Source organism: Lissotriton vulgaris, chromosome 8, assembly GCF_964263255.1.
Source record: "Lissotriton vulgaris chromosome 8, aLisVul1.2, whole genome shotgun sequence".
In the NCBI taxonomy this organism is placed as follows: Eukaryota; Metazoa; Chordata; class Amphibia; order Caudata; family Salamandridae; genus Lissotriton; species Lissotriton vulgaris.
In genome coordinates, this window is record NC_141696.1 from 1392031757 (window position 1) to 1392044801 (window position 13045).

The 13045-nt window shown below is 46.9% G+C and overlaps 1 protein-coding gene across 2 annotated transcripts in view; it reads right to left on the bottom strand.

The window, feature by feature from the left end:
• The window catches only part of HLCS (holocarboxylase synthetase), a 933637-nt gene that overhangs the window by 832466 nt on the left and 88126 nt on the right, over window positions 1-13045 (bottom strand). For both annotated transcript variants that reach the window (XM_086935401.1, XM_086935400.1), the window contains exon 2: window positions 11974-12126. Coding sequence is in view for 1 of the 2 variants with exons in the window: in XM_086935400.1 (XP_086791526.1) it covers window positions 11974-12126 (153 nt within the window). In the remaining variant the exon portion in view is untranslated. The remainder of the gene's footprint in view (window positions 1-11973; window positions 12127-13045) is intronic.

Here is a 13045-nt window from a genome sequence, read left to right on the forward strand (position 1 = left end):
CTTTTTCCGGACCGGACTTTGAATCACACGGTACGTGTTCTTCTCCTTTCCTTTCAACACGCGAAGCTCATAGTAGCTGACGCGCGTTTTACTTAACGAGGCCACACTGCTCCACTAAGCTGAGGCGTTTATACTGATAAGACAGCATTGATTTGTTGTCCTCAGATCACGTCCCTTTTGAGCTCAACAGGACTCCAAGATCACGCAATCTATCGGCGTTTGGGATATCTGCACCACGCCTATGACCGACCCCCACTGCCTTCAATAGTAACGCTTTGGCTAGGTATGTTAATGTTAACTCTGTGGGAATAGCCTGTTACTCTTATGTTCAGTATTAGTTATAGATTATTTTACTATTCTTTTAGATTTTTCTACGGCACACATTCCTGTGAATCATCTCTTCAAAATCCACCGTTCTTTTTTGGCAACAGCCCTTGCCACGGGCAGGTATGTTTCCCGACATGTCTGCTGGCAGTGCAACCGTGCTGTTATGTCTATTTAGATAAGTGTATATGTTTGTATTATTACTCTCATAGATTGCTGCCATCTTGAAGCAAGGACCATTGGTTCCAAGTTTTTGATCCAGTGCTGTACCCCGCCTATTGATACTACTAATTTTGCAGCTGTGATCTACTCTGCCTTTGGCAGGTATGTTGTTTTATAAGTAACATCTTTTAGCCTGATGGACCGGATAGTGTAGACAGTAATACATTACGCTGTTGTTTTTCAGAACCCACATAGTACTTTGTGATCCACAATTTAACAGCCCTTCCTGTGAGCGAGCTTTGTGAAAGGTACCCCTATTTCTATGCCTATTTGATGCTGAATTTGCTGTATGTTGATAATGTCAGTACCGTGAGGATGCTTGTACATTTACCACACACTTGAGTACTTCTCACCCTGTGGTACAATAGGCAATTACTACCTATTATCATTCGACGTAGTCCTTTGGACTAAACAATTAACTTTGCCTCTGAGGTCGACTCCATCATTTCACCTCTAGAGTGATTACTTACCTCACCAATGATGTATTTCCTCTTTTTCCAATTATGATCCTGTTCCCTTCTCGACCTTTTAAACAATTTTGGAATCCTTGGTGACCCATGTATTAATTAATTCTTAAAAATGTTTACGCAGATCCATTGCCCCATCCCCCACCACTTCTGTGCTGATGAAGACCCTCTAGCAAGGCTTACACCACGCCTGCATTTCACCTGGGTCGAAACGTCGACACGTTTTCCTGTGGTCAGCCTCTGTCATCATTCATCATTACTGATTTCTTCTGAGGCATGATTGTCAAAAATTATTGATTAAATTTATCATTCCATTGTGTTTTTTTCACATTAATTTTTGTTATATTGTGGTCTTTATGACCTTTTGTTTAGTCCTCATCTTTCACTATCCCAACACTACCCTTCCCTATTTCATTCTTAGGGGCCACTATATGTGATTTAACTTGTACCAATTTTTATGAAAGACTCTTATATAAAACACGTGATTAAAAACAATGTTGTTATAATTACCTGTGTATGTATTTACTTCTGTTACGACTCTGTTTATCGCCTGTTTGTCTGGGACCATTTTGTTTGTACCAATACTTTGCCCAGGTCCCTTTGACTCTTTGGGTTAACCCGTGTTTTTGTAACACTCCTCCAGGGTGGGCAAAGAAGCTCCTAACATCCAAGGAAGGATTCAGAAATCTTAGAAATGGGCAGAACAGTGCACGCTGGGATTGCTAGATGCCACACATAGTCAGAAGTGGTTGCAGGGCGAGAGGGATCCTAGTAGCTCATTGGCTAGTGACCATATAATTCCCTCAAGAGCACTTTCTGGGCATAAATATGGTACTCTGAACCTCAGATCACTAAGGAACTAAAGAAAGGACCAAAGGACTGCCCTACTGACCCCTGGACTCGGCAAAAAGTAACCGCACCATCTTCTGGACTGCACCTGCCGCACCTTGGGCTAGCGAAGAGAGGACTGTGCTTGTGGCCCCTGGCTTGAGGGAAAGTTACTTCCAAGAACCCAGCCCAAAGAAGTTACTCCACGAGTCAGTCGACTGACTCCCTGAAACCAGCACCAGGGCCATCAAAGCTGAAGTATCCCAACTCAGTAAGTTAGTTGCCACAAATTGAGAATTGGTGTGACCGCCACTGGGCCCCCCAAAAGACTAACCCTCAATGATCAAGAGTTGCACCCGAGTCTGCCGGATCCAGAAATGTCGTCTAATTCCGGGCTGGTCATACAAGAGGGATGCTAGCCTCCACCAAAGGATACAGCTTGACCCCCTGTGAATGGAGACCAGTAGCCCAGCGCAGCTGGCCTCCTACTGGCTCAAAGAGGATTTTGAGGGACCCTGACCTCTGTGGCATAAGTGGCCCCCATCTGACCCGTGGACCGAGGAGTAACTGCAAGGACACCCCTTGACTGTACAGCACCCAGAGCATCCTTGAGCATCTTCCATCTCCTGAATCCCCTGCATCAGGACCACTCTGTTAAATATGTGACGTTGCAATCTATACTTTGAGTGAGTATGTATAGTACATGTATAGCACCCACTTGTATAGCACCTTAGCGTGTGCTTCACATTTTTCGATCACATACTCACTTAAAGTATAGATCGTAACATCACATATTTGACGGTCCTGAGGAAAGCCAGTTTTACAGAAAAGGCCTGGCTGAAACATGTAGACCACACCTTGGATGTAAGGTTCCTAATAATCACCCCACCAGCATCCACCTGTCTGGTTTTTAACGCTAACAGAGGCCCATACATTAAAAATTAAACTTTCCCCTCGGGAACTGGGACCACTGAATAGCTTTTAAAATTTCACTTTCACGTCACTCCCACTGCACACTCAGCAACACACCAGCTCCACTGTAATTCAGGCGTAGAAGCACACCCGGGACACACTTGGTGTCCCTGAGTGGGCCCAATGATAAAGCATGCCACCAAATAGGTTGGTGGGTGAGGGCTTCATAAAGAAACCTAATGGTTTCCCTCTCGTCATACAGTCCTGAGCCCTATATTGTTCACAAATAGGCTAGTCCTCTTTTTGATTAACAAATAAAATTATTGCCCATTGCGCAGACAGCACACCGCACACTGAAAGATTCTGAAACTGGATATGGAAATTAGGGATTTTTCTGAAATAAGAATATTGCTCTCTATCCCAAAAAGGTGCTGAATCCAAGTATAAATGGATGCAAGATTCTAATGGAAGGATTGTGGCCTTTTAAGGAGCCACCTGAAAAATAATTTTCAAACATATCTGATTAAAAACAAAGAAGCACACTTCATTTAAAATATTTTAGGCTCGGTATGTTCAATACAATGGCATGATATGAACAGGACGACAGGTGAAATAGTAAGTGGGCTTATAATTAAAATCAAAGTAATGGTAAAATATATTTAGCTTGAAAGTATGTGAGGCTTACAACAGCTTTTGAAGCGAGATGCTGTGAAAATTTTAGAAAAGTTAAATGGACAAAAAGAAATTGTGGAATTAATAAGAAACCAGTCGTGAGATGAATATAATAAAAAAAGGTATATTAGTGCATAATTGGGGAGCAGTGAGGTGGAAGACATATATAATTGTGTGCTGTGTATTTTAAGGGTATTCATTAATGTTATGAATTTTATTTTTGTAGCAGTTGTAGGAAACTTTTGGGAGATGAAAAGGTAAAAAAAATAGATACAAAGAAATTATCGGACGTTTGCTTTCATGTTGTGTCTTGAAGAAGGTAGGGCCAACTAATAGCACCATGAACGGCGGCATCACGATTTGTAGAGATCCATCTCTACTTTTTACATAAAACAATTATTAAATTAGTCCTCATTAATACACTATGTAATAATGAAAAATAGATGAATGGTAAGGAATCTGAATATAGCATATTTGTGAGAAAACCTCCACAAATTACCAATTTGATAAAGGGATTTTTTTTTAATCGAAAAATGAATTTAAGCTTTGTGCAATATACGGGTTTAGTGTTTTGGGGATATTTTGTATTCATGTCTTATCAATATTAACTTTAATTTTGATACGAAATTCATGTACAAGTGAATGGTTTAGCCATATTATCTAGCAGCACATCTGCTGTTCAGTATTGCTGAAAGTTACTGAAAGCCCAGAATCACAGGATGTTGAGCCGGCGCAGACTCTATTCACCCCCCATGTTGAGGTTATTGTTCTGCCCCACCTAACACAAGAAAGTGCTATGAAGTGGCTTGCGACTTGCGCTGGCCACATCATAGCGCTTTTTTCAGAGACTTTCAGTTATGCTGAAGAGCAGATGTGCTGCTAGACAACATGGCTAAAAGACATTCACATCGACAAAGCCAATAGCTTGGGCCTTGCCGAGATCTATTGGCTTTGCCAATGCTTGTCCAGTGTACGGGGTCTTGCTGAACAAATTTGGAAGTGATCATGAGATACAGTTGAGAAGGTTTGAAGTGAAAGGACAAAGTGAGGTAACAGAGAGTTGCCAACTGGGGAACCAGGTTCGAATCCCGGATGTCGGCTGAACGATTTGTGAATCTGGGCAAATCACTAATGCTTCCCCCAACTATGACAATGAATGAGTCATTGTGTAATGTAACTGGTGAGAACTTCAAGTGCTCCAATAATATTGTCTGGTGTTAAAGCTATGGCAGACCGGACGACAAAGCGAGCGCTCCACTACCATCGGATCGAGCAAAAAAAAAAAACCTAAGCAGTGACAAGGCAGGTAGTGGGGTAGGGTCAAGCAGGGAAGCAGGAGGGGATTGGGGTATGGACAAGCAACCAAGGGAAAGAAAACTTTCATTGAGCGAGCGCTCCAATACTATCGGACCGAGCAAAAAAAGTAAAATAAACATGTGCTGTTATGTTAGTGTTTAAACAACTTTACAATAAATGCAATAGTTTATGTACACGTACATGCATTTTAGTGGTATATGTGTATGTGTACAAGGGAGATGGTCTGAAATTGTGCTGCTTGAAAACAAAGAAAAAAAGCTAATCAAACCGGGAGCAGTGTAAGGAGACGTACTTGTTCTATAAGCTATGGGAGGCCCGAATACAAGAAGATGGCATGACACCCCCATGCCATGACGAATGGCATTAAATAAAATAAGAGCGATGCTGAAGTTTAACAATGGCAGGAGATGGGCAGCCTGTAAGCACATAGCTAGAACACAACACGTCTTTTCGAGATAGGGCATGTGCTGTCTAGCCAAGACCTAAAAATGTGCAAGAGATTTTAATTCTTGATTTTAAACTTAAAATGATTAGACGCAACGTCCACTTCTAGAAACATAACGTAGTTACCTTTTTTAGGTTTCGACTGGGGAACGGAGCGTAAGCTCCGCCCCCAGAGAAATCTCTAGTCTTCAGTAGGGGACTCTTGGAATACGCCCTCTGTTTCATTGGCTAGCTCCATAAATGGAGGCTAGCCATTGGAACAGAGAGGCGTCCGTCATGGCCGGACCAGATTCGGGGGCGTTCGAGAATTTTTGGCTTTTGGCTACGTCATGCTACGTCAGCCAAAAGCCGGGAACGCCCCCGAATCTGGTCCGGCCGGGCCGTGCTTGCTGCTGTCCTGCCTTCCTCTGTGTCCCTCCTCCCGCCGTCCCCCCTCCACTCGCTGTCCTGTGCACGTTTTCCGCCTCCCTCCCGCCGTCCGTGTCCCCTTCCCCTCCCACAGAAGCAAAACATAACGTTCTCACAACCCTTGTGTCCCATTGTCTTTGCAGCATAATTTTTAAAAATACATGTATAAATCCTCCCGCTGTCCGTGCGCCGTTCCCGCCCCCCTCCCGCTGTAAACACGCCCCCGAATCTGAAAAATTCAGGAGTTGCCGGCCGCCATTTTTTTTGGGTCCCACGACGGAAGATTAGTCACCCGGCTCACGGCAGACGATGGAGTTGCTCGGCCTGCCCTGCTCCCTCCACCCGCCACCCTCTCCTCACACTGGCTCTCCTAACCCGGGCTGCTGCAGGCGCAGTCACCCGGCTCATGGCAGACAATGGAGTTGCTCGGCCTGCCCTGTAAGCCCCGCCGCGACCCGAGCCGCCCTGCCAGCGAGGGTCGCATCGCCCTTGCCCAGCTGCAGCCCCCCCCCCATGAGCCCCGCAGTGTGTGAGCACAGCCGCGGTACGAGCCGCGCTTCCAGCGAGGCTCGCACCGCTCTTTGTCCCCTGGGCGCCCCTGGTACTCTCCGTAGCCTGCGCTCCCTCCTGACGTCCACACCGGACCCAGAGACCAGACTCCGTGAAGCTTCGGGAGCCCCGGACGCCGCCTCGCCCTTTATTAAAGAGCCGCTGTGCACCCGTCTTCACAAAGATTAACCCCAAGGTACGTCTCGGTTTTTCAAACTGCCCTGTAAGCCCCGCCGCGACCCGAGCCGCCCTGCCAGCGAGGCTCTGCATCGCCCTTGCCCAGCTGCAGCCCCCCCTCATGAGCCCCGCAGCGTGTGAGCACAGCCGCGGTACGAGCCGCGCTTCCAGCGAGGCTCGCACCGCTCTTTGTCCCCTGGGCGCCCCTGGTACTCTCCGTAGCCTGCGCTCCCTCCTGACGTCCACACCGGACCCAGAGACCAGACTCCGTGAAGCTTCGGGAGCCCCGGAAGCCGCCTCGCCCTTTATGAAAGAGCCGCAGTGCACCCGCCTTCGCAAAGATTAACCCCAAGGTACGTCTCGGTTTTTCAAAGGTATACGGGCACATGCACCCTCACCCCTGGGTGCTTTAAGGGCAAAATGGGACACAGACGTAGGCAGGGTCCTTACGGACAAAGACTGGGCTTTACTTTTCGCCTACCCGGAGAAAAGTACTTTACCACACAAAACCCCGGACATCCGAGTCTCTACGAGTGCAGTTATGCTCTCAGCCCCCCGGGAGAGAATCACTCACTCGATTGGTGTGAATCGATTCCGGCATGAAGCCCACTCCTTGGAAGGGACCCCCAGTCATCGCACAGAGTCCTGGGAAGTCCCACTTAGACTGTCTGAGTCGTTCCCTGTTTTGGCCTTTCCTTCGCCTCAGCCTTCACCCCTCTCTGGCCTCACCTGCCCCTTCACCGGCGCCTCACTCCTCCAACAGCATCCTTTATTTAACATTTCACGTTCACCTGCCTATCCCAACTCATTCTCTTGTCCATTGCTGTTTGTTCTTGCTAGCACCCTCTTTAAGCCATTGTCTCTGCTTCTCATAGCCAGGCATTCTCTATTCCAGCACCCTGCCTCTCTTATGCACACCCAACTTTCACGTTCGAATCTCCACCACCTTTAGGCCCAACTCCAGCATGTCTCACCTGCTCATGTGCTGCCCCGAATGTTCCATGCCACCTCCCTGCTGACATACACCCTTTGTAACCTGTAAGTCCCAGCTTGCTTGGCGACTGCTTAGTTGAGACCAGCATTGTCAGCTTATGGGGGGGGGGGGGGGGGGGATCAATTGTGCCAGTGAAATGGTGACATCGAGCATATTAGAATGTATATGCAGAGGACCCTCAAGTGGATGGTTTCCTGACTATAAGCGGGAGAGGGAACGCTATGCTAAGGATGCTTTCCTCCCTCCTCATCCTCTGGCTGGGCTCTGATCGACTGTAACGCTTCTGCACAAAGTGCGCATAAATGAGGTAAGGGACATCTTTAGCTGTCATTTCCCGCATGTAATGCCCCCTGTTCCCTCGTTGTGCTTGCTGCCCCCTGTTCTGTTGTGCTTGCTTTCCTGCCCCCCCCCGTTTTGCTTGCATTCCTGCCCCCTGTTCCATTGTGCTTGCATTCCTGCACCCTGCTTTGTGGTGGGGTGCCAGTAGAGACTACCTCTTCCCCCTGTTTGTGCTCGCTTTTTCTTGCCTCTGCCCCCTATTTGTGCCTGGTCCCTCGATGTGCTTGCTTTCCTGCCCCCTCGTTGTGCTTGCTGCTCCCTGTTCCATTGTGCTGGCTTTCCTGCCCCCTGTTCCGTTGTGCTTGATGCCCCCTGTTCCGTTATGCCAGCTGTAATGAGGCTGTTTTGATGTCATAACCCATTATGAAACCAGCCTAAAATAGAAATTTCCAGCATTGATTTAATCTGTCAGTTTTAAGGAGACAGATTTTTCTGTAGCCTTGCTTAGCCAAAAGAGGCTGCATAAAGGGCATTAGATTGTTGAAAACTTCGGGTTGAGGTTAGATTTTTTTTTTTAGGATAGGAGCGATTTGGGTGTGCCTTAGGAAGTCTGGAGATGTTCTCTGGCTTAGGGATGGGTTGACGATTTTGCATTATATTAGCAAAGTAGGAACAATTTGAATTGATGATCTTGGTTGGTATAACGTCTCTGAAGAAGGCAGCTGTTTTTTTTTTGTAGCAATGATGAGGTCTGCCTGGTAGACTAGTTTGAAGAGATACCATGCATTTGTCGTCTTGGTCGTCACCTATATAAGACTATTCTTGGGAGTACTGGACACATGAATGGAAAGGATTTTGCTGATTAAGTAGTCCAGCAATATTTTGCATTTATTGGGTGAGAGATTTTAGATTGCTTTGGGAGCAGGGGAGATGCTGGCATGAATGGACTGGAATAGTGATCTGGCTGGGTTAGCAGACAGCTGAAATAGGGACAGTAGAACTATATTTTGCAGCTGAGATGTTCGGCTTGAAAATATTTTTCATACCCTGGAGTTTCATGCAGAGTATGGGATTTGTAGAGTCTCTGTTCACTTTTTTGAGACATTATTGTCCTCTCATGTTTAGATTAGGGAAGAATAGTAGTTTGGAGGGTATTGGACAATGTGGTTTCAATTTCAGGGATGCAACTGTGACCACAGCATAGAAGTTGGCTTTACTGTACATGTCAAGCATGGTCTCATAATTGTATTTTGGAAGAGACCCTGCCCCCTGTTTGTGCCTGTTCCTTAGATGTGCTTGCTTTCCTGCCCCTTGTTCCCTCGTTGTGCTTGCTGCCCCCTGTTCCGTTGTGCTTGCTTTCCTGCCCCCTGTTCCCTTGTTGCTTTCCTGCACCCTGTTCCGTTGTGCTTGATGCCCCCTGTTCCGTTGAGCCAGCTGCAGGCCGTGGGCGCATGGAGGGACCTGACGACCAGCTGCGGGCCGCCACCATGCTGCTCTACACCGTGGAGGAAGGGGCCTTTGTGCTGGCGGAAATAGTCCAGAAGAACACCGACAACCACCGTGAGTACCACTTCCGTCCCCTTTTAGAGTCACACAGCACGACTGAGGGCACAAGCACACTCCTGCCCAGCAAAACTTAAACTGCACATTTTCTTACGAACTGAAAACAAGCAGCTTTGTCTTTTTTGTGCAAAATCTATATTGTGTAGGTAGCAATAGCGTTTATTGGTCCCACAAATGAAGCAAAAAGTTTCTTTTGAAGGTCTAAAGAACGTTATCCAACCTCTGTCAAGTAGAATTCGTCCCTGAAGCACTACAGCTGAATGAGTTGATTAAGTGAAACCCTCAACACATTCTTTGACTCACTTATGCAGTGATCAGCGAGCACATACACACTGCATTTATGTTGTCATCAGGCCCTGCTCGGACAGCACACAACACTTAGGCTGTCTGACTAGCACATGGAAAGTCATGCCATGATCACTAGATCTCTTGAAGTTTGACCAACAGAGTCCACCTGCTCAGTTGATTGCCTGGACAAAAACATTTCATGTGCTCGTGATTTGCGCAACCATCCCAATGTATGTCCAAAAAGGTTGTGTTGTAATCATGATTTCTACAGGTGATGTTTTGGGGGAAATGCATAAGAAGGTGGTCTACCTGGCCACACTGCCTTAAATTGCTGGAGACTTGTGCCACCAATTAAATCTTTTGTTTTTGAATGGTGCTATCATTACCACTACACTAAACGGAGGTTTCAAATGTGTACACAAAGTCTATATTGTTGAACTGCTGCTCCCTAATTTATTTTGCCTCCAATAATTTAGCAAGTAGAGGGCAGTTTGATTCTTGTGATGTCACCTAGTGTTACCCCTTCTTAGTTCTCCTTTCTAAGGCATTCTTTCTCATCTGACTATTCATTTCTGTCCCTCCTTCCTGATTTTTTCCCTTCTGATAATCACCACTTCTAAAATGTCTTGCCTTTCTTCTCTCTGTCCATTCAAACCGTGGCCACTCATTCCTTTCTCTGATTATTTATTTAATTTTTAAATTGCAGGAAGAGTACTTCGGAGGACAGTGTATTCTTTTACCAGCTCTCCCACCATTGTATGTGTTTCAGGAACTTGGCCACTGTATGGCTCTGTGTGTGTGGCTCTGTGTGTGTGTGTGGCTCTATGTGTGTGTGTGTGGCTCTGTGTGTGTGTGTGTGGCTCTGTGTGTGTGTGTGTGGCTCTGTGTGTGTGTGTGGCTCTGTGTGTGTGGCTCTGTGTGTGTGTGTGGCTCTGTGTGTGTGTGTGTGGCTCTGTGTGGGTGTGTGTGTGTGGCTCTGTGTGTGTGTGTGGCTCTGTGTGTGTGTGCGGCTCTGTGTGTGTGTGCGGCTCTGTGTGTGTGTGTGGCTCTGTGTGTGTGTGGCTCTGTGTGTGTGTGTGTGTGTGGCTCTGGGTGTGTGTGTGTGGCTCTGTGTGTGTGTGTGGCTCTATGTGTGTGTGTGTGGCTCTGTGTGTGTGGCTCTGTGTGTGTGTGTGTGTGTGGCTCTGTGTGTGTGTGTGGCTCTGTGTGTGTGTGTGTGTGTGGCTCTGTGTGTGTGTGTGGCTCTGTGTGTGTGTGTGTGTGGCTCTGTGTGGGTGTGTGTGTGTGGCTCTGTGTGTGTGTGTGGCTCTGTGTGTGTGTGCGGCTCTGTGTGTGTGTGCGGCTCTGTGTGTGTGTGTGTGGCTCTGTGTGTGTGTGGCTCTGTGTGTGTGTGTGTGTGTGGCTCTGGGTGTGCGTGTGTGTGTGGCTCTGGGTGTGCGTGTGTGTGTGGCTCTGGGTGTGTGTGGCTCTGGGTGTGTGTGTGTGTGGCTCTGGGTGTGTGTGTGGCTCTGGGTGTGTGTGTGTGGCTGTGTGTGTGTGTGGCTCTGGGTGTGTGTGTGTGTGTGGCTCTGGGTGTGTGTGTGTGTGGCTCTGGGTGTGTGTGTGTGGCTCTGGGTGTGTGGGTGTGGCTCTGGGTGTGTGGCTCTGGGTGTGTGGGTGTGGGTGTGGCTCTGGGTGTGTGGCTCTGGGTGTGGCTCTGGGTGTGTCGGTGTGGCTCTGGGTGTGTGGGTGTGGCTCTGGGTGTGTGGGTGTGGCTCTGGGTGTGTGTGTGTGGGTGTGGGTGTGGCTCTGGGTGTGTGTGTGGCTCTGGGTGTGTGTGTGTGGCTCTGGGTGTGTGTGTGTCACTCTGGGTGTGTGTGTGTGTGGCTCTGGGTGTGTGTGTGTGGCTCTGGGTGTGTGTGTGTGTGGCTCTGGGTGTGTGTGTGTGGCTCTGGGTGTGTGTGTGTGGCTCTGGGTGTGTGTGTGTGTGTGTGTGTGGCTCTGGGTGTGTGTGTGTGTGTGTGTGTGGCTCTGGGTGTGTGTGTGTGTGTGGCTCTGGGTGTGTGTGTGTGTGTGTGTGTGGCTCTGGGTGTGTGTGTGTGTGTGTGTGTGGCTCTGGGTGTGTGTGTGGCTCTGGGTGTGTGTGTGTGTGTGTGGGGCTCTGGTTGTGTGTGTGTGGCCCTGGGTATGTGTGGCTCTGTGTGTGTGTGTGTGTGTGTGTGGTAGTAATTGCTGTCTGCTGAGCTCGTCAGTAGGGTACAATAGGTCTCACATTTGCGACAGATTAAGCTAATGGCAATGTAAATGATAATGCCACTAATTTATCTGTTTTCAAAACCAACACATAAATACAAAATTTGTCATTTACAATGCCAATAGCTCTAACTTTTCCAAAGGCAAAACCATTGCATTGTAAATGCTTGTTGGTAGTACTATTACTGTTGTCGCAACCAAACGGGGAATAACGCAATTATACCTACCGCATAAATGGGCATTAATGTTCCTCCAAGTCCACAGAAAAAATATTCTGGAATGAAACAAAAACCTCACCTTTTTAGAGGAGCCAGTCACTGTGGGTAGATCTTCAGTCTGTGGGCATGTGCTTTCTGTTACAAAAGCTATCTTTCTTTCTCCAAGACTGTAATCAGAGTAAACAAGTGGTGTTCGAAGGAGCGATTTCCACTTGTCAAAGTCTTCAAAAGACTGAAGGGAAAAACAACACATAGAGAAGTCAGGGAATTACATATAAAGAAAGACAAACTTATCAAACTTAGATTTCTGTCTTCTTGGCATGTAGAATGTCATCTATGAAAGGCCAGAACAGCCATCTCACTATTATTCAGATGTGCTAAAACATTTTACTAGAGTATGAAGTTCCTTTTTCACAATTATGCACGCTCACGTCTATGTTTCAATAACTTTTTAAAGCATATTACCTAGGAAAATAGCATGTCCTTTTCTTGCTATGAGATGGCGAACAAATGCTGAGTTACCTTTTTACAAATCTCTCTTGTATTAAAAAGGTTATAAATTCGCTAAGGGCTGGTGCCCTACCTGATAGTGAGCTCTGCCTTTGGCTGTGGAGTGCCAAGTACTTCAGTCGACTCATGCCACAGGACAAAAGAAAAAGACAAATACCAGGAAGTGCATTTTTTCTATCACCTTATTGGGAGAATGTTCGACTTCCCTCCAAACATTTTTGTGGCTAGAGTTAGAATAGATTAGCCCTCTTGACTGTTTGTTGATACAGATACACCAGAGGCAGCCCCCGTTCCATCCAGGTTGTCAGCCACTGTTGCAGGACAGCCGTTTTTGTCTGACCGTCCTCCAACAGTGGCTCTCACTTAGTTTGAAATTGGTCCACCTGTGGTTCATGTGCAAGGTTATGACTCTCCTGTGTACTCAGAAAGCATCATAGCCAGATGAGGATGAAACCAGTCAACACTGATGATTAAAAAGAGTGGAGCATCAACAAAAGTACAAAGAAAAGTGCAATGCAATCAACCTTCCTTTCAGTAAAAAAAATAACAGACGATCCGAAAGCACATAGACAACACAAAGCCTGCTTTATCTCTTGAGTCCATTCATTTCTGAACAATCTCGCAATGGTCAGCCTTGCAGA